At 47.0% G+C, this 22,006-nt stretch overlaps 1 protein-coding gene across 1 annotated transcript; it reads right to left on the bottom strand.

Moving 5' to 3' along the window:
* Positions 1–581: 581 nt before the first annotated feature.
* RAB11A (RAB11A, member RAS oncogene family) lies at positions 582–20,453 on the bottom strand. Its single transcript, XM_082198858.1, has 5 exons — positions 20,244–20,453; positions 11,409–11,604; positions 9,385–9,578; positions 5,577–5,657; positions 582–2,653 (listed from the first exon to the last, which is right to left on the bottom strand). Exons 1-5 carry the CDS (start codon positions 20,284–20,286, stop codon positions 2,514–2,516), a joined length of 654 nt encoding a protein of 217 aa, XP_082054984.1. The 5' UTR covers positions 20,287–20,453; the 3' UTR covers positions 582–2,513.
* Positions 20,454–22,006: the final 1,553 nt, after the last annotated feature.

Here is a 22,006-nt window from a genome sequence, read left to right as displayed (position 1 = left end):
AAGTATTTTGTTGGCAGTCATCAACCCAACAGATCTCACTCCTGGGGGGAAAGGAGACCTAAGACCAGTGGTTAAGCTTTCACTCCTCTCTCAAAACAAAAAAAATATTAATTCTGTGCATGCGCACTCAATCTGCGGAGAGATCTTGGCTTATGTACTGGGCCCCCAACAAGCCTGGCCAGCTGAATTTTCTCATCCAACCTTTTCTCGCTAGTGACTGTCAAAAACTTTCAGACCTGCAAGAGAGTTTCAATGTGTTCAGCAGGAAGGAGCTTTTTGTTCAGTGCCTGATTTTCACCCTCCTTTGTGATCTTACAGACCCATAATGCATGACGATCCAAAACGCACTTTTTCACACACACACACACACACACACACACACACACACTGTAGCATGCAAACTGAAATAGCAAACAGATTCCAATTTGCATCTCAAATTGATTTGCATAATTTATTCCGAGTAATATCTGCACTGCATATAACGTTCAGGTTAATCATCTTCATATACTTAAGTGCCATGTTTTAAATACTGGAATGCCCACAGCAGCATAATTCCAAAGAAGTCCACTCAACAACAGCTGAACAGTCCCCCTGTGATTCTTTTATTAGAATTCCAATAATGAATAATTTCAAATCAATCATAAAAAAATATTTGAGGTACAGAATGTGCATACAGTACAAAGCAAATTTACAAAAAGGGGGGGGGAGTTTGTGGAACAAAAGATCAACAACTACAGGAAAGACACAAACATGAAGGGACTACAGCAATGCCTTCTGTGCTCCTCACACGTCATGAGCACCGCAAGACCGACAGGCTGGCTGAGAGATTCAGCACTCTGTACGTGCCCTCGTGGGGGGTGGGAGCAGCAGGAAGGAAAGGACACCATATGGGTCTATGGCATCTTTGTGATAAGCCTCTTTCCTTCCTGTCCACTCCCTCCTAAATATTTCCTGGAGCCATTTCCTCTTCTGGTTGCAAATGGGCTTTCCAAATACCACAGTATTCTATGCGTGCTTGTATGTGTAGATATAAAGAACACTGCTTGTTTGAACAGTGCTTTAGAAGTAGAACAGTGCTTTAGAAGTAGGGACATCCACAGTTGGCTTAAAAACTGCAAGAATCCAAGAACAAATCTTCTGGCATGTATTTCTGGATTTCTTCAGCAGGGCTCATGCGCATGGCCTGAGCTTCTCTAAATAAATGAGGAAGGGCAAGGAAGAGGCCAAGCACGCTCCCTGGCCAGTATCAGGGAGGTGCAACAGAGGCCTCCTGCCAAAACTGCAGACTAGATTTAATCCCATCCTGTGCCTTGAGTGGTTGCTGGAATCAAACCCCGTTTTCACAAGGACTCGAGACTTAAAGAGAAGGAGGTGCAATGATGTCCCCATCCTGCAAATATTCTCCATGCCTTTTTGAGAACGACAGCAAGCATTGCTGCACAGGCCAAGGTGCAAAATGGACCAGCGGCCCAGGGGTGCATGAAACGAAGTACTGCAAGCCATAGGCACTTGCAAGAAAAGCAGATGGGCTACTGAGCTACGACTTACTGCTTCCTCTACAGAAGGCACCCATCACCAACTCTTTGGGCCTTAAGACAAATGGTACTGCATTGGCTCAGTATAAAACTACACCCACCCTCCCCAACATGCAAAGCGACTAATCCCCCACTTGCTTGCACAAAGATGATTATTTGAATGCTGTGACTGGATAAACATTTACCTCGCTCCAACTAGCCATCTTCATGAAGTGGCACTATTGGCTATTTGGGGACACAGTAGGTAGGAGGAGTGAGCAATTTCTTCTGGGAATGTTACGTACATACAACTGCTAATTCATTAGATCAGCCTCCCCTAACCTGGTGATCCAGATGTTTTGAACTACAACCCCCACCAGCATTAGTTTTGGCTCATGGGAGATGTAGTCCCAAAACATCTGGAGGGCACCAGGTTGCTCAGAATGGGTGCACCCACCGGTATAACTACAAGGAACTGAGAAAACTCAGCCTCCTGGGCCAGGATCCCTCCTCTTAGCAATAAATTAGTGTAGTTCCTGCATACTGTTAACTGTGGGATACTGCTGGGAGCCACAGGATAAGCCACACGAGATGCTCATTCCATGAGATGCAATATTGAGGCTGAAAGGAGGTTTAAAAGGCTCAGTCAGACTCTCAGGAGTATAAGAATTGCAAAGACTTAAGCTGCAGCAATCTAGTTCTTTGCTGAATGAGCCAACCTGTTTGGAAAAGAGATCAGTCATGATTTTTTAAAAACTGCCCTGCCGGGACTAGCATTCTGATAATGCTGCAGCCACATGCAAACAAACTGATGATTTGTAATACTGAAATAAAGGGGAAGAGTTAAGACATGGAGAAATCCAAAGAGAATAAAAATAAGGTTTCATGGAGATGGAGAGGGAGAGGGAGAGAGAACTAAAAAGAGGACAATGTGAACTCAGAATCTATTTCCATCTCAGACCTGGGGAAATATACACAGCTTTCGAGGAATGGAACCTGCTATATATTTTGACAACACTGCATCTTTGGTTTATTTTCCGTGGTCGGGGGGACGTGGATAGGGACCACATTGTTGCTTGGTGACATGTCATTCTCGCGTCTGTCAGACATTTGCTTCTGAGACACGATGCGATATATTTCTGAAAGAGGAGGAAAGGTGTCACTAACAGAGGCAGCACCTGTCCTATGGCTGAAGCCCCTCCATCCCTCCCATGGCAAGCTGGCCAGCCCTGGATTGCAACATGCTGCCACCTCACTTCACTCCCAACTCTGACCATTTTCGTGGGCAAGCAACCCAACATTCCCACTTGCAAAATTTGGGCATAATGTATGCAAGTTGTCACCAATTCAACTCGTGCAGTAATGAGTTCTCTCTTTTGTAGAATTTGGAATGTATTTTAAGGTGTGATTTAAAAGCAAAAAACAAAAAGGATTGGTAAAACCAAGTATTATAACAGTGATGGGAAACTTGCGGCCCACCAGATATAACCGGACTTCCATCAGCCCCTGCAGTCAACTTGGCCAACGATCAGGGATGATGGGCACTGGAGTCCAGCAACAGATGAGGGGCTGCAGGTTTTGCACCTTGCACATCCGCTACAGATAAGACTGTCTCCACCGCGCTTGCCTCCCGCAACTTTCACCTGGGACGGCACTCCTATTCAGCTGCCCCACAGGGAGTGAGAAGAAACAGGATCTCTCTGTTGGCTGTGCTGAGACCCCCAGCTCAACAGGGATCCTCCTTTCCCTGAACGGTCACTTGGCAGTTGCCATGCCACCAACTGACAGCAGAAGGAGAGAAGAGAAGCAGGAAAGCTCCATCAGCTCTGCTGGGAGACGAGCTGCCACTGGTACCCACTTGCCACCTATCAGCAGCCGTTCTGAGAGGCTGCAGAACAGAGAAATAGATGAGAAAGCAGGGCCACTCCACTGGTCTCACAGAGGAACCAGCTGCCTTCAACTCCTCCTCTCTTTCAACTGCTTCCATCCCAGCTGGTCATTATGAGAACTTTGTAACCTAAAGGACGGGTGCCCAAGTCTGCTCGTTTTCCTCTTCCCTCCCCATCTCTTTCGTTTTGTGTTGCGTCTTTTAAAATCGTAAGCCTGAGGCCAAAGACTGCTTTTATTATTGTTGTTGATCCGTAAACTGCTCTGGGAGCCCCTGGGGATAAAATGCATTAAACAGAGTCATTTATTCCCTGGCCTATCTGCCAAAACATGCCTGCATTGAGGACATGGGGAACAAATTGTACACTGCAGCCTCTGCACAATCTGGCACTAGCTGCGATGGGTAGGATAAGGGGACAGAGAAAAACTTCCCTGCCTCATTATTAGGTTTTGAAGTTTTCTGGATATACCCAGGTGTGAGGACATGGCTGGATAGCTAGTTTTAGAAACACATTTAAATAATTTGGTCAATGGAGTCTCTTCCCACCATAAACTTGTAAACACCATCATAAATGCTCATTTCTAATAAGCTGTACTTGTCCACAGCTTCTTTCAATTAAAGTGGACACATAATTGGATTTGATCCGATGAAGGGTCGCTTTCTAACATTCCACTGAGTATACTTTGCTGGTAGCTGAATAGTTTGTGCAGGAAAGACCCACTTGGTACAGCTATTCAGCGCCTTAGGCAAAATGAAGAGGAATCATAGCTCAGTGGCAGAAGTTTATATGCAGAAGGAAGGTTCCAGCTTCAATCCCTGGCTGATCTAATTGAAAAGAAATCTTGGGATAACTGTTGGTGTTAACTTTCACTGCAATGAATGTAAACGGCACTTGGCTCGAAAGGCCAAGGGTCTAATATAAGGCAACTTCCTATGTCTGCTCATTTCCACACAGAGGAACTGAGCAAATCTACAGTGATGGCAGGAAGCAGAGGATGTGCTGTTCCACACAGAGAACAAGTGGCTCTGCGGTGATCTCAGCACCGAGGGGCCAGGAAAATGTTGCTGCCAACAGAGATGAGCAGCCTCCCTTGTTCCTCCGCCTCTCAGCGACAGGACACAAAAGGTGGCCAGTTAAGAGTTGACTGCCAGGGGCCCAAGAAGACATCAATAGCTGTCTATCAGCAGGGCTGCTATGTACTCTGTGTGCTTAAAGAAAATTCTGTGCCCAGGAAACCCCAGATGCTGTAAACAAACTGGATTCTGCAACTAGTTTCAATTATGTTTCTTTTCAGGTGCTTGCTTACTCTGCATAATTTACCCTGCTTTTCTAGATATGGGGCAGGCAAGGAGCTATTAACAGGGGCAGAGCACCTGCTTTGTATGCAGAAGGTCCCAGGTTCAATCCCTGGCACCTCAAGATAGGGCTGGGAACACCTCCTGCCTGAAACCCAAGAGAGCCTCTGCCAGTCAGTGCAGACAACAATGAGTTAGTTGGACCAAAGGTAAGACTCCATATAAGGCAGCTTCCTCTGTTCCAAAGAAGTACCGCTCCTTAACTGCTGGAAATCAGTTTATGGCTTCCACTATTTTGGAAGGCCCCAGCCTTCCCCAAGCTGGTGCCCTCCGGGTGTTGTTGAGATGACAAGCCCCATTCTACTTGATCACTGGGCCACAGGGCTGATGGGAGCTGGAATCCTAAACATCTGAAGGGCAGCAGATTGGGCAAGACCAGCCTGCACACTTCCAGGCATGCCTATCAAGGGAGAGAAAGCAAATTCTGGTGACGGGCCTGCTCAGAACAAAGTAGGATCTAGGGAAGAAGTGACGGATTTGCTTCAAAACGCAAGATTATCAAAAATGTTGCCATAGCAATCTTTCCCACCAAGTAGGTGCATAGCCAATCTTGCAAAGAAAAGACTCAGTCCTGGGGTAGGACTTTCCTGGAAGAGCCTCTCTAATCTACACACATATTATGTGCCCCAACAGGGAGGATCAATGGAGGCATGGAAGAAGATCCCAAAATCCTCCTCTGTTCCCTAGAGGAAAAAACAGCCCTAAGGTACCGCCTCCCTGTTTGCTTCCAGCATCGAAGACTCTGAGGTTTCCCAACTCCCAGCTCCGCATTTCGTTCTCGTGGCCCACACAGCTCTCCCACATCAGTGCCAAGTCACCTGTCAGAATGGTCTGGAAAGCAGCTTCCACATTCGTCGAGTCCAAAGCCGAAGTCTCAATAAAAGAAAGGCCGTTCTTTTCTGTGAGAAAGAGCAGGAAGTTGATTAGATCTGCCAGTCCAGTGAAGAGGCCTGAATAAAAGGCTGCCTTGATTCCAGCTCAAGAGCTTCATAGCTTCCCATCGCAGCCACAGAGACCAGGAGCCCAACTTCACACCCGTTTTTGTGCCTTTGGCTGTGCTGCGTGTGGCCTCCCTAACACTATGTCTCCCTCTTCCTCCAAAATGCTCCCCAAGCCTTGCTTTCCCCCATATTTTCTGCCCTGCCAGCTGCCATTTTCAAAACTTTGCACAAACTCAAAAACCTCAAATTACGAAAATATACTTTTGTCACAGTGCAAGCTGGTCAGTAAATCACACAGTTCAAAGCTGGAGTTAACTCTTTATTAGCAAAACATGATCTTCCCAAACTTGGATGAGTGTCAGATGTAATGAGCATAGCAGCTCAAGCCCTGTGGGTCATAACATCAGTTGCTGAGACTAAAAATCCTTGCCTCCTCACAGCAGCTTATGTCTCCGCCTCTCCAGGGCTTCTTGCAAGTAATCAGACTGCAGCTTGTTTTTGCTCCTCCTGTTTCATACCTCTCCTAGTTCTGGAGTCAGGGGGGTGGGGAGCCTGTTGCAGCAGGAGGGGGAGACCCCCTGGCTTCTTCACCAGCCTGACTCATAGCTGCCTCTTGACCTCCCTCCTCCCACTCACCTGCTTCAGCCTGCTCCTCTGATTCTTGCTTCTCTCTGCCACAGGCTCTCCCACCTCACTAAGCCCTGTTACCCCTTCAGCTTCCGACACTTCCTCTTCCGAGTCTTCTCCCTGTCCCAGCACCACTCCCTGGGCTCTGAACCTTCTTCCTTTGGTGGTTCCTGAGCTGGTTCCTCCCATCATTCCTCTGTTCCCAACCAGACCATGATAACTATATCGTACTCAAGAAACATACGGTGGTACCTCGGGTTAAGTACTTAATTTGTTCCGGAAGTCTGTTCTTAACCTGAAACTGTCCTTAACCTGAAGCACCACTTTAGCTCATGGGGCCTCCTGCTGCCACTGCGCCGTCGGAGCACGATTTCTGTTCTGATCCTGAAGCAAAGTTCTTAACCCAAGGTACTATTTCTGGGTTAGCAGAGTCTGTAACCTGAAGCCTATGTAACCCGAGGTACCACTGTATACAAAACGAAATACACAAATAGGATACTAAGTAATGCACAATGGAAGACAGGTTGTGAACCTGTTTCGACTGTTAAGTCTTTCACCATCCTGTCACAATAATCTTCACTCCTTGGGAACAGCGGCATGAAATGTTTGGCTGTCTCCCTCTCACATAGCGCAGGTTTTTTTTGTCATATGCTAGAAGTCAGGGTCAGCTTCTGTTAAGTGGGTTTACGAAGAACTTAGATGAGGGTGCTGTATAAAACAGTATTGAACCCCACGAATTTTGTGTGTATTTTAAAAAGCTTCTTCCATCACATGGATGAGAGGGCTTTCACACACTCCTCAGAGAGGAGAAAGAATAAAGCTGGATCAGGTTCAAGGTTTCTCTGTAGATCCTCTCTCGCTTCCTTAAGTGATTAGCAAAGTGTCACCTGACCAAAGAGGAGGAAGTCTTGCAACCATCAGAAAATTGCACCTTAGCTGCAAGATATTTAATGACTCCCAGAGAAGAGGAGGGGAGCCATTTCTCTGGGACTGAGGCCATGAAAACCAGCTGCCAACTTTCCCCTCCTCCTGCAAAATTCCTCTCTGAACTGCATGTGGCATAAATCAAGCATTTTTAATCATGATTAGTGCAGAGGACTCAAAGCCACATTCCAGAGTGGAATGAACTTATCCTGAAAACCAACCAGATTTATGAACAAGTCAATGTCTTGAGGTCACAGCGGATGCCTCCACATTGTTAATTGCTCCTAGCCTTGGGGGAGTGAGGGTGAAGGGAGAGAAAAGGGGGCACTCTCATTTAATTAAAGAAGAGGCCAAGATGCTGCTTAGACTGCTCGCTGCCCCTGCCTCACATTCCTACAAGTTACACACAAGCATAAAAATCCACAGATGGCATCTGTCAAAGGAAAACAGATGTCAGGAACTCACAAACTCGGCTGGTACCAGTCACTGTTGCCGGGCAGCCCAAATCCAATACCCAGGAGACAGTGAGTGGGATAGGGTGCAAAGCGGTCATGCAAAACTCCAAAGCTACTGCCTCCTGCTTCTAACTAGAGGCCATCTAGAAGCAGGAACGTGGAAGAAGATAGGAAGCTGCCCGATACCCAAGGGCAATGGGTACCTGGTTGTTGCTGCCATGAGTGCTGGAAGGAAGGCCTGCTCCCTGAACAGACTCACCCTGAACAGCTAAAAGGCTCCTGGGAGGCCACTGGGACATTGATACAACACTTGGGTTGGGGCAACAGGCTAAAATGTTTTAAACGGTTCCAATTTTAGTTCCTCTGTTTCATTTTTGTCTGGTTGGTGTTGGTTAAATGTTTAGTTGGGGTTGGTGGTTACTTTAATTTGGGTATAACTGTAAACAGTTTGTTGTTGTTGTTGTCATTGGTTTTTATTGATTTATTGGTTTGTTTGTTGCTTGTATGGGATATCTTGTTTTTTAATATTTGATGTTTTGTTGTGTTTTATATGTTGTGAGCCACCCAGAGTGGCTGGGGAAACCCAGCCAGATGGGCGGGATATAAACAAATTTATTATTATTATTATTATTATTATTATTATTATTAAGCTCTAAGCTACGTGCCAGTTCTGCTACTCTTTGTCTATGGACTGGACATTGGGCCTCTCATAGGAAAAGCACATCTTCATGACTAAGCTTTGCACAGGACAGGCTGAGGAGGAAAGGTACTTTAGATAGTTTGACTTAAGAGCAGCAAGTACTGACATGACCTGGGAGACCAGAGTTGAAATCTGACTGGGTGACCTTGGACCAGTCACTCGCTCTCAGTCTAACCTACCTCACAGGACTGTTGTGGGCATTCATTATGGAGGAGGAGGAGGAAAACTATGTATGCCATCTTGAGCTTCTTGAAGAAAAGATGGGATAACAATGCAATAAATAAATTTTAGACAAACATTATCCTGCCAAGATGGAGATTACACATGGAAAGATACACATGGAAAGAAGTTGTAGGATATGGTTGAAAGGTGCATAAGGACACCTCCTTGCAGGTCTCAGCCTGGCCAGATAACCCTGGATTCAATGATGGGGGGCGGGGGGGAGAGGCAGGAAATAAATGAAAGCAAGAACCATCCAGACTTCTAACATACCAAGGAGACTGCATTATCCTCCTCTTCCCACACTGATGCCTAGGAGCTGATGACCCAACAATTAGCAAGCGGCAGGTAGCAGAAGCGACAAAATCTCTGGAACCTCAATAACCGCTTCCCACCACACAGTTACAGAGAAATGCCTCTGAGTCACCTGTTTGAGTTTTTCCAGCAGAGAAGTGACCATGATGCAGGACAGGGCCTTTTCAGTTGTGGCACCCGCCTCTGGAATGCCCTCCCCAAGGAGGCTAGTCTGGTGCAGAGGCTGGAGCCTCTTGGGCTCCGTTTCCACATTTCAAAAAACTTGGGAAGTTTTACAAAGTTTCAAACTGGCTCTGCTGCTGTTTTAGTATTGCTTTCAATTTATTGTTAGCTTTAAATTTTCGGCAGCTGCTCTAAGAGGTTTTGCAAGAAAAACAGAAACTGAGCAAAACAAAACAAAGAAGTATTCCAGCAGCAACACGCTGGGCCCCCCCGACCCACTCACCTGCAAAGGCTCGGGCCTCATCCGTCGGAACAGCCCTCAGGTGGCGCAAGTCGCTCTTGTTGCCCACCAGCATGATGACGATGTTGCTGTCGGCGTGGTCTCGCAGCTCCTTCAGCCACCGCTCCACGTTTTCATAGGTGAGGTGCTTGGCGATGTCATAAACCAGCAAGGCCCCCACGGCACCTCGGTAATAGCTGCAGGCAGAAGCACACAACCCACGTGAGCCCACAGCAAGCACCGAAAGGGGGCAGGGGAAGGAAAGCTCAGACCTCGCCAGGCTGCCCAGTGGGGCATCACGACACTCTCCAGAGAGCCAGTGTGCTGCAGTGGTTAAGAGGGCTGGGTCCTAGGACCTGGGAAACCAGGGTTCAAATCCTTACTCAGCCAGGAAGCTCACTGGGTGACCTGGACCAGTCACTCACTCTCAGCTTACCCAACCTCACTGGATTGATGTGAGGATAAAATTGAGATAGCAAGAACTATGCAGGCCACCTAGAGCTCCCTGGAGGAAAGATGGGATATAAAGCAATACATGCATTTTAAAAATTGGCTCCACTTCATACAGGCTGCATGTGTTTCACAACTGCCCCAGGACCACCCCAGCCCTCCCCTAACCTGGGGGCTTCCAGATGCTCTGGGCTACCAACTCCCATCATCCTTGACCAGATGTCAGGCTGGCCAGGACTGCTTAATGATGTAAAGTTGTTGGATATTTTAATTTTACCAACTGGTGAGGATTAGGTGCCCTTAAAACGCTGATGTATCACTGGGAAACCCAGCCAGATGGGCGGGGTATAAATAATAAATTATTATTATATATTATCAACATCGCAGTACATCGCCAAAGTGCAATGTTTGGCTGGTGATACATCGCCACCCCTAGTCAGGGGCAGAGTACGCACTGCCTTCGCCCAAGTGGGAAGTTGCTTGTGCTGGATTTACACTGCTTCTTATGTGAACTGCTCTGAGAACAAGCATATCTGTGGAAAATGCAGCAGATAAATAAACTGACTATGGTGAAATTGACTAGGATGGGAGTTGGTGTCCAAAACATCTGGAGGACACTAGGGCGGGAGGGGCTGGCACAGCCTCTTGCCCAATGCATAATTTGGCCTTCCGATAACCCCAACTTATTTCCAGTTTTTCATCCTGTCGTGACTTGGTTTTATAAGTTGCCCTGTTACAGTCATTTAGAGAGAGAGAAGTAAATGTGATTATATGCATCATCACTACAGTTGACCTAAAATTTAAAAAAGTGGTTAAAGCTCTTCCAACAGCAGCTGCTGGAAAAAAAACCACATCCCTAGCTGGCCTGACTTTGGAGCCAGTTTTGGACTCAGTTATCCTCAGTTTGGACTCAATTTTGGACTCAGTGATCCTACAGCAGGGATGGAGAACCTCCAGCCCATGGGCCTAATCAGGCCTGCCAAGTCTCTCCCCGTTTTGGCCAAGCCATGCTCACCTGCCTCCATCATATATGAAGCCACGTACAGGGCACGTGAGCAAGGGACTTGGCTAAAAGGACCCTCTCATAGGGCGGTTTTGGGCAGCACTTTCAGAGGGGCTGATTTTTCAGATCCTCAGAAGCATTGCTCAAAGTGCTGCGCAAAACAGCAGACAGAAAAGGTCACCTGATGTCATCATAAAGTCAGATGATTTGACAGGCGGATGGTGGCTCTGCCTGCCAAGTGGAGGCAGATATCAATCTGGCCTGCCAGGCTAGAAGGCTATTGATTTTCAGCTGGTGGGTCACATGATTTCTGTATTGCAAGGGGTTGGACTAGCTGGCCATTTGAGTCCTTCCAACGCTACAATTCAATGAACATTGAAGACTAGCAACTTAAAGAATGCAATGGGATTCTTGAATGCTGTTCAATCTGAAAAGCAGTCCTTTTTTTGCTGCAAACACGATGTCTGCAAGGACCATCACATAGAAGACACACACACACTTGCAGTGCTCCTGCGTCCTGTTCCCATAAACTCCCCCACAATCCCCGGGAATGCTCTGGCGCTGGTCCACTTACGCCGACGTGATCGCCCTGTATCGCTCCTGCCCTGCCGTGTCCCAGATCTGAGCCTTTATTGTCTTGCCGTCCACTTGGATGCTCCGTGTGGCAAACTCCACGCCAATGGTGCTTTTGCTTTCCAGGTTGAACTCGTTGCGAGTGAAGCGGGAGAGGAGGTTGCTCTTGCCAACTCCAGAGTCTCCAATGAGAACAACTGGGAAGGGAAGAAAGAGAGGAGAGTCAAGAGAGGAACCCAACACACTCTTTGCTCTGACACTGTGAACCTCCTTTGCTGATTCACCTGGCCCTCTGTGTAGAGAAACTGCCCAGGTAAACATTTAAGGAAATCAGGCGAGGGGGGGGGTTGTTACCAGAGGGAAATTACATTTTTAAGCTCCACATACTCATACTCATACACACACACACACACACTCAAAATACTGGCTCTTGAACTAAATGGGCAAAGAAAGCAGAGGCTAAATGTGATCCTGAAATGTATTGTTCCTAATTAATCAATTAATCAAACATTGCTCATCTCTACATCTCCTGCATCAGCAGAAGGTTAGACCGGATGGCCTTTGAAGCCCCCTTTCACCTCTATTGGCTTTTGCTCATCCACCATGCTGTCTTCTCAGGTCTATATATATGTAGTTGATATTGACAGCCACAATATCCCCAACTGCATAAAGCTAGAATGTTAGCTTTCTGTCAGAAATAAGACATTTTAGCTGCTGTTAACATTGCAATACTAAAGTTCTTGTTACTCAATAAAATTAACTGTTAGATCTGGCTCCACCCAGGCGGCAACTGCAGAGAGCTCGCTTCTTTTCTCCCTGCCAGAAAGGCTACTCTGCTCCAGGTGCTCTGCAGCTGGGACTGCAGAGCTGAAGAGAAGGGCCAGAGTTCAGTGACACCTGCTCTGCTTGCAGAAGGTTGCAGGTTCGATCCCCAGAGGCATCTCCAGGTAGGGCTGGGAGAAACGCCCTGCCTGAAATTCTGGAGAGCTACTGATGGTCAGTGTAGACAATACTGAGCTAGATGGACTTGGAAAAGGCAGCTTCCCATCTTCCTACGCTCTGGCCTTTGGCAGCAGCCAAAGAAAAGGGGACTCTGGGCTGTGTGTGTGTGTACATGCCAGCCAGTTTTTATATTACCACAAGCTGTTAAACAGCGACCTTGAGAACCATACGACTGCAAGCCAGGATGTCGATCTTCAAATTTTTCTGGCTCCCTTTCGCATCCCATTTTATCTGAAAATTTACACCTATGTTTACATGGTTACCATCTGAATGCTCATTTTGGTCTATGCATGCCAGAAAAGGATCCAAAGCAGAGTCTCATTCTTTTATAGGTCAAACCAAAGACTCTCCATCTGCATCACTTAAGAAGGGGGGTGGGCAGCTTGATCCAGAAAACTAACATGACCCGGGTATTTATCCTGCAGCAATCCATGGCTTCATCCTTCCAAGACTGGCATATTTGCTTCTCAATCCTTTCCTCCACTCTGAAATTACGATAAAACAATCACATATGGGATTTCATCTTAATTAATTACTGCACAAATCTCACTGTGCGAACAAAAACAACCAGCCCTTTTTGTCGTCTCTCCCCTTTCAGCTGATTCAGCAAAGCAGGAGCCAAAACTACAAAAAAAAAAAACAACAGGAAGAGGCTTGTTAACTATTCATGCCCATCAGGAGTTTGATGCCAGGCTAAAAGGCATCAAGCCTTCCCCAACCTGGTGCCCTCCTGGTGTTTTGTTTGAACTACAACTGGCTGGGGGTGGTAGAAGTTGTAGTCTAAAATATCTGGAAGGCACCATTTTGGGAAGGTTCAGCTTCAGGGGTTTCTCTGTTAATTCAGAGTAAGCCCATCAGAGCTAGCACTCTCTGACACACACACACCGGAAATTAAATCCTATCACAAGGTGTTGTTATCCGACCAAAGTCAGGCAAAAGAGAAACTGTGAAGTCCAGAAGAGAACCTGGCATTTAGATGCTTCCTTTTTTTTGCACAGAAAAATCCCTAAAGTTTTTCTCATGGCCACTGAAGCCACATCTCAGCAACTCGCCAACTATACTTGTCTACTCAAGCGGGACCTGCAAACCTCCCATTTCTGCTTCCTGTGCCTGGGACCGTGGAAGTGTGAGCATGGAGATGGGGGTTAAAATACTGACCAACCCACCATACATAGCCACTGGTTCAATGTTTATGTGTCCCCTGCCCTGCCAAGGTCAACAAGTGCATTTCATGGCTGAGTGGAGGTTTGAACCGCAATCTCCCCGCTCCTAGTCAAGCACCAAGCACCCTAACCACTATACCACCCTTAACAAGCACCCTAACCACTATACCACCCTTAACAAGCGGGAGGGTGGCATTCAGTTTGGGCAGGCAGTTTTCAACTCTTTATTGCTCCTACTCAGTGGACGCTGAGGGAGGGAGGATGTTAGTGAAAGTTGGGTGGCTCTTAACCCAAACCCATAACATCACAATTATGCAAGCGAAGCTGGGAAATGTTAATTGGGTGCAAATTCAGAAGAGCTGTCTGAGACACATTTCCCCCCTTTTCTGTGTTTGTTAATATTATGAAATTCATTTTTTAAAAAAATTGTTAGAGAAGAGCTGTCGAAGTATTTTAAGAAAAAAAATATGTCTTTTCTTTGGTCTCATGGAGCAAAGGGAAGAGTGCCCTTGTTTCCAGCTTGAGTTTCACTGTTAAGTTTAATGCATGATTTAACTTCCTTGAGCAGGTGACAGGAATTTCCAGGGTACTGTTTTCTTCCAGGGGTGGGAAATTAGGCCCCTTGCAGTAGCCAAGGGACAGCAAGGGCAGGCAGAGGTTTGGTTGGGCATCATCTCACTGGTAAAGAGAGGGAGGACTCTGCAGAAGGAATGCAAAGATGCCAGCAAGTAAAAATAAAAAACCTAAACCAATGGTATGGCTAGAACTTATCCAAGGACACTGATAAGACAAGCCACATGTGAAAGCTCCTGTTCATAAAAGGAAAAGAAACCAGCTTCCCCAAAGGAGAGTGTAAAAAGCATATGAGAAGGTTTACAGCATTTCTAGGTGCACAACTCACAGGACTTGCGGAAGGCCTGAAAGCCAGACTAACCAGATTGCCCAGTCCTTGTGTTTTTTATTTGTTAACAATAAAGCTGGGGAAAGCAAAGAGTCCAGGGTACACTGGTAATCAGCTGGTCTCAGCAACACCCAAGGACAAGCAGGGAAGAGACAAACTGAATTACCTCACCTCAGCGCAGTCAGGTGGCTCAAAGCTCTGCAAATACAAGCAGCTACCTCAGCCCCAATGTGTGCAGCACCTCTCCTCTTCTATGCAAACTTTCTCCAACTCCAAAACATCTGCAGGACACAACTCTCCGATCGGCAAAGCCATGCTGGCTGGAGCTGCTGGGAGTTGTAGCACAAAACAACAGGATGGCTGATGTCAGCCATTCTGAATAGGCCAGGGCTATACAAAGACCCAGAAAGGAAAGGGTGGAAACTGGAGCAACCCTGAATCAGTATGAAAGCAGGGATATAACGGAGGAGCTGTAGCCAATCAGATTTTAAAATGCTAGTGGGAAACCTTTGTCCCTCCAGATGTGCTGAACTACAGCTTCTATAAGCCCTAGAGATCATGGTCAATGGTCATAGAGGAAGCTACAGTTCAGCAACATCTGGAGGGTCAAAGGTTATTTGCACCTGCCATAAATGAACTGATGAATGGTGGGGAAGATTGCCAGGCTCAGCTGCCAGTGTAGACCCACATCTGTAGTTATTGCAACTTATCAACTCTTGGGGCTTGGCTTCTGTTCTTGCTAAAAGGGATTAAAACAAGATGGGAAAATGAGAGCCTGCGACAGCAAAGCTATTCTCAAACGGTTTGTTCATATGCATATTGCCAGAGTGGGGTCTGTACTATGGCCTTTCCTAAGGCCCCATTAGAGAGCAGAAGAGCATCTTCTCCAGAACGCAGAAAAGAACTCTTTGACTTCAATAACCACAAGTCATGCACAGAGAGATACTTTCCATACTTTCTTTCATTCCTCCCCCTCTGACCTCACTATTTACAATCCCCTCCCTCCAACCATCTGTTTGTTTGTGTGTATGTTTATATATACACATGCCTGAGTCACAGAGGTGTGGGCATACACAAACACAAACACCCCTACCTCAGGATAGCAGAAGAAGTGAACATTATTCCACAAAAGCTTACACCACAGCAAATACGTTAGTCTTTAAGGTGCCACAGAACAAAGGCCATCCTGCAGCTAACCAAGTCCTGGGCTAATTAGGGCTTTAAATATCAAATCCAGAACTGCGGTTCAGAACCAAATTGGTAGAACAGTATAACAGGGGGAAGTGTCATTCGTTTATTTATTTGCTTACATTACTGTTCCACCTTTCCTCAAAGGAGCTCAAGGTGGAATACTGTACATGGTTCTCCTCCTCCACAGTTTTATCCTGACAACAACCCTACATGGCAGGTTAGGCTGAGAGGTACCATGAGTGGTCCAGGGTTACCCTGTAAGCTTGATGGCTGAGTGAGGATTTTAACTCTGTTCTCCTGGGCCCCAGTCCAGCACTCTAACCACTACATTACACTGTGAGAGCAATTTACTGGCTCTCACAGTAAATCAGGGTGCTATGGAAGAGATTTCTCATCACCCATCTTACAGAACTACAATTCCCAGAATTCCTTGGAAGAAAGTTAAACTATGTTTGCAACACAGGCTGTGCCCTGCTAACATCGTAAGGATGGGAGTGAAACTCAGATGTGGAAGAGGGCTACAGAAGCTACTGTTAGGATGAAATTAACCAGATTGTTGCAGGTGTTGCATATCAACATAATGCATGTGAAATGCACTAGAAAGTACAGTATTGAATGCTTCTATGCAATTACCATGCAAGTGTTTAAACCTAAAAAAATGCAGATACTTGCAATACATGCCACAGGTCCTGGACTACAGAGGGTTATTATTGGGACTAGTCTGCAGAGAAGTGAGCAAGGAGGGCAGGAAGCTGGGCTGCCACATTAGCTGCTTCACTGGCCTTTCCTGCTGTCTGAAGATGTCAGGAGAAGGTACACATGGTCAAGTATGTGACATGTCTAGCTGCTGCCTCAGCAGAAACTGCTGTTCACAATGAAAACATGGCACACCTAAGCATTTACAGGCTGGACAGTACGGAAAGCTGGCCCAGAAAAGCAAGGAAACAGTTCAATGTGTGTTCCCTGTCATGCAGCCTTTGTCTCTAAAACCCAGATTTATAACCTCTGCAACATTCCCTCTCTGCCCTGTTATCTGTGCAGCCAAGCATGTTATTTCCCAACACATCCTGCTCACTATCAGGGGGGGGAACTCTGCTGGGAAGAATGCCTGCACATCCAGGAGGAGGAGTAATGCCCTAATGGGCTGGTAAATGTTATGTAGTAACAGTAAGACCGGAAGTGAGGTCAGTGGAGGGATGCAAGTTCCATGTCGCCTAGAAGGAGCCACTCAAGGAGGGTACAGTTGCAAGCAGCAAGGAACAGCCAGTCTTGTTTATGCCCTGATCAGGAGCTTCACAAAGCAACAAGGCTAGATCTTGCTGCTGCTGCTACCTAATCTCTGTTGAAAAACCTGTTAATAAGTCCCTTAACTCTTCACATTCAGCAGATTCTAGGCAATTAACCACCATCACCCTGCAAGCTCAGCCTAGCTAAAAGCATGCCAGGGCTTACATTCTTTTGTGTGATAAGAACCAGACAACCCACAGCACCAGCACCACCGCCCCAGAAAGACAGATAAACATTCCACATTGAAACAGTTGGCTGTTATTTTGCCTGGTTTATCCCTACAGGAAAATGCACTGCATTAGAAAACAAACAAGCTCAATCTATAATACATTTTTTAAAAATCCCACGCTTGCAACATTCACCAGTTAACCCTCTCCGTTTGCCACCCCTGCCCCTGCAAGCTGGAACTTGAGGTTTCATCATTAAATCACTTGCTCGCTGGTTGCCATGCCTTCCTCAGTCACTTCCTTTATCTCAAAGTAAAAAGGAGGAGGGAGGGAAAGCAAAATTCCAGAGGAAAACCACACCAAGACCACAAAGCAGTGGATCAGGGTGATACTTTTACAAAGATTTCACACAAAAGCAGCGAAACACATAGAGTAAACCAAGTTATCAAAGGGAAAGTTCATCTCAAGACAGTAGACATTCTTTCTGAAAGGGAAGGGGCTCTCCCCGTACTGTATTAAGTAAAAAGCCCACAAAGTTACTAACTAGCATTATTCATCACCACAGTGACTGGAGGCCACCCCCACCGAAGAGCTCAGTGCTGATCAAAAGTCCAGCCTCACCCCTGAAGAGCTCTTTCCTAAGCCACTGCAGCAGCCAAGTAGGGCAGAAATGCTGAACACACACAGCAAGAAGGATGACAGATTTTTAACAGAACTTGGGAGATCAGACATGCAAAGGTGAACTCCAGGGGAGGCACCAGAAGGGCCTGGCCATTGGTTTCTATGAGAAAAGTCTCAAGAAAGGGATAGGGAATAGGACTATAATTACAAAACAATAGGGGGGGAATATAATAAAAAAGGAATGCAGAGAAAACAATTCGTTCAAAGTTACTTGGCTTCGCAACAATAAAAGGGCCGGATTCTACAGTAGCCAACAGATATTGCCACCAGTCCCCTTTTTGCTTTGTATCACCTTTTCACCTACTGGGGGAATCTGATATAGTAGCCCCAAGTTATGCCTTCCCCACTTCTTCTTTTTTAAGGTTTTCCAACTGCACTGCTCTCTTTTTATGGTGAGAGGATGGGTTCTGGGGTATGCAAAGAGAGAGGGGAGGAAAGAAGTCAACAGAGGCACACACAATAAGAAGAGCCTAGTATGGCGCTAGTCTTTATCAGATAAGTCGGAACCCATCACTGGTCCACCAACTCTGTACTGTCTACAATGACTGGCAGTGGCTCTCCAGTGTTTCAGGCAGGGAGTCTTGCCCAGCCCTACCTGGAGATGCTAGGGGTTGAACCTGGGTGGTTCTGCATGCCAAGCAGGTGCTCTGCTGCTCAATTGCAGGAAGAGAGGTTGTGGGACTGGATCTCCTGTTTAGACTGGTGTTCTTCTCTATATTTCTGCTCCAATCAGCTGCTGTACTCATTTTGTGTTGAGGCAGATACCCCCCCTTTAGCCTCTTGTTGGCCATCACAACTAAATAGAGCCTCCATGTCCCGATGCATTATACCTCTCCAAGTATGACTTGAAGCATTCCTTGGGGGCTTTCCAGAGACCTCTGGCCAGCAGCTAGAGCAAACTGGAGGATGGGGACTAGAGGGATCCTTATGGTTTGATCTAACCAGGGTCTTTCTTATGTTTAACACATACCTGCCCATGTCTTTTACTGGATGTTGAACAACTCACTGATTTAGCACACATACAGACATCTATTTTAACTTCACTTCTGGGAAGATGCCATATTCCAAACTTTCTCTTTAGTTGCACTCCAAATGAAAGAAAGGATGGAGGAAAACTGGTTCAGGGTTCTCTTTGTAACCCAGCCCAGTAACCCCACTGTGCTGACTAAGCTTGATGTTTTGTAGCCTAAACCTCTGAAGAACACAAGGTTGAGGAAGGCTGTTTTAGTCAATAATACACTGTGTCCTGCAAGATGTCCAATCTTCCCCACCCACCCCTCTATGTTGTTGCTGCCCTCACTGGGCAACACAGCATGTCAGTCTCATTAAGCAACTGCTGGTGTTGAAAGGCACTTGGGATAATCTTAAGCAAGAGTGCAAATTCAGGATCACACAGATTAATTACACCTTGACAGTTAGGATTTCTTATATCTACATTCTTATTTTATATCCCACTCCCTCACCCAAGGAGGTAAAAGTAGCACATATGGTCCTTCTCCACATCCTCTCCTTTTATTCTCACAACAGCCCTCTGTGGTAGGTTAGACTGAGAAATCATAACTGGGTCAAGGTCACCCAGCAAGCTTCATGGTCAAGTGGAGATTTCAGCCTGGTCCTTTTCAGCCAAGTCTGACACTTTAAACTTGGGCATATAAAAAAGAGAACAGGATCACATGTGCTGCCCTGACCTCCTTGTGGTAAAAGTGGGATATAATAATGCAAACTGAAGAAATCCTAACAGTTACCCTGTGTGTAGCAAAAAGAATCTGGTAGCTCTTAACCAAAGTGTCAAGACTGTCTTCACCCCACTTTAGAGACATCCCAGATTTCAAAGCCCAAACACAATTCAGCCAACAAAATACAACAGACATTTCACAACACTCCATTGCAAAGTCCCAATACAAAGCCCGTCCACTAGTTTAGTGAAACAAGTATTAAGTATGAAAATCATTAAACGATTTTTTTTTAAAAAAAACCCTGTCCAGCGCCTAGCAAAGGGTGGGTAGGCTTTCTGATGTGCCAACAAGGCTTGAGATACTTTACTGAGAAGGACTGGGGGAAGGGGAGCCAAGGCTGTGGACTGTATCCAACCACATTAGACTCGGAGTAGGCCCACTACAATTAATGGGCCTATGCTAAGCGCGTTGATTAATGGGTCTACCCTTGAGGACTAGCACTGGATACCACCCAAAGGGCTGGGGCGAGGGAGAGGCAAGGGGATCGGCTTCAACCAACTGCATTTCACTCATAGAGGAGGCCCCTGGGAATTAATGGACCTTAGTCAGTGGTGCTCCATAATTGTCTATCGGTCTCCTCTCGAGTAGGGCCGGAAACCATCCAAGGAATCCTGATCGGGAACCGGGGGGAGGGGTGGGGGGGGTCTGAAGCAGCCCCCAGAGAGCGGGGGGAAGAGACGCGGCGGGGGACAAGGGATGCAGGCCCACCTTTGAAGAGATAGTCGTACTCGTCGTCGCGGGAGCCCCCCATAATGACGGCGGCAGCGGCACCTCCTCCGGCTTCTCAGCTAACAAGGAAGCGATAGCCAGAGAGCCCCTCCCTGCGCCTCCTCCTACTGCTGCTGCTGCTTCCTCAGGATCAGCCGCACTCCGGTTCCGCCCACTAGCCGGCCCTTCCTTCCTTCCTCCTCGCTCGCTCGCCGACCAGATACAGCTTCCGGGAGCTCCGGCTTCCGGCTTCCGGTTCGCATGAGAGAGAGGCTATTTTCCGCAGAGGGGCCGCTCCGTAGACACGTATGACGACACTTCCGGGCACTCAGGGCACCAACAGAGGGACCGGGAGAACGAGTTGAAAAACGTACGGAGCGCTAATTATGTTTAGGAGGGAAGGAAATCGGAGACTGGCGGGTTTCTGAATACACTTCCGGTTTTAAACTTGGACTTGTTTTCTGAGGCAAAGGCTTTCATCAGAGAGTTTCCAGATTCCTAGAGCGGCGCCGCACGAAGTCCTGAGAGAATGCGGACTTTCGTTTCTGTGCCGGAAGTTATCTGTAGCCTTCAGCTCCCACTTTAGACGCTTTTCGTCTCTGTATTCTTTCCCCGCATATGACGGCGACCGAATGGAAACCGGAATCGATACCTGAGTGCGGCACCTCTTAGCATTTTCATCTCTATTGTTGTGGAGGGCAGAGCGAAGCGGGCCGTAGATCAGCCTTCGCCCGTCTGGATCCCCTAGAAATTTCGCACTACAACTCCCATCAGCTCCAGCGAGCGCGACAGGATGATGCTAGGGCTACTGGGAGTTGTAGTCCAGGCTGGACCGCAGAGGCCTCTGGGAAGGTGTAGAGCCCCATCAGGAAAAGCTTGCCTCTGAGCATGTGCAGAGTGTTTCTCTCTCCACCTCCCTTTTCTGCTTCTCCGTGTCGTTTTCCTCCTCTGCCTGCCACAGTGCTTTGACTTGGATTTCAACTCACGCCTGGGATGTGGGAAGGGGAGCCCTTCTCAGCCTTGGGCCCCCAGATGTTCTTGAGCTACAACTCCTATCATCCCTGACCACGGGCCATGCTGGCTAGGAATGATGAGAGTTTTAGTCCAACAGCATCTATAACGACCCAAGGTTGATGCAGTATTAAAAGAAGAGGATGCCTAGAGGCATGTGCAGAGTGCCATTCGCTCAATGCCTCCTTTCTTCCTGGACTGCAGCGCGGGAACTGAGAGCGGGCCCCGGATCCTACCTTCTGAGGAATGCACGTCTGCATGCCTTCCCTTGACTGAATGAGTGTCAAGCGACCTTGGTAGTGCAGTCCCAGTGATTCATACATAATATAAGCAGCAGCTTGTTGCTCAGACAGTCAAGAGGTAGAGACATTCCAGGTTTAGGGCGGTATATACATTCAAATAATAATAATAATAATAATAATAATAATAATAATAATAATAATAATAATAATACTGTAACCATATTTCCATATTGGAACCTTCCACCCACATCTCTCTGACACCTTCATTGCAGACAGGCAGTTTCACTTATAAAAGAGTCCCCTGCCTGCCCCCCACCTCTTCTGAGCTGCCGCCTTGGTGTCTGTGAGAAACACGGAGCACGTGCAGAAGAGTTAGTTGTCATATGCGCTCTGTATATTCTCACGGGCACTCTTGCGCCCGTCGCAGTAGAAGCTGCAAATAGGTTCCGGGGCTAAACTTTAGCCTCGACACCCGCTCGTCCCACTCCAAATGCACGTGCAGTGGCAACG

This window comes from Podarcis vaucheri (genome assembly GCF_965113315.1).
Source record: "Podarcis vaucheri genome assembly, chromosome: 14".
Taxonomy (NCBI): Eukaryota; Metazoa; Chordata; class Lepidosauria; order Squamata; family Lacertidae; genus Podarcis; species Podarcis vaucheri.
The sequence above is the reverse complement of the archived record's forward strand: the minus strand, read 5'-3'. Positions and strand labels throughout refer to the sequence as shown.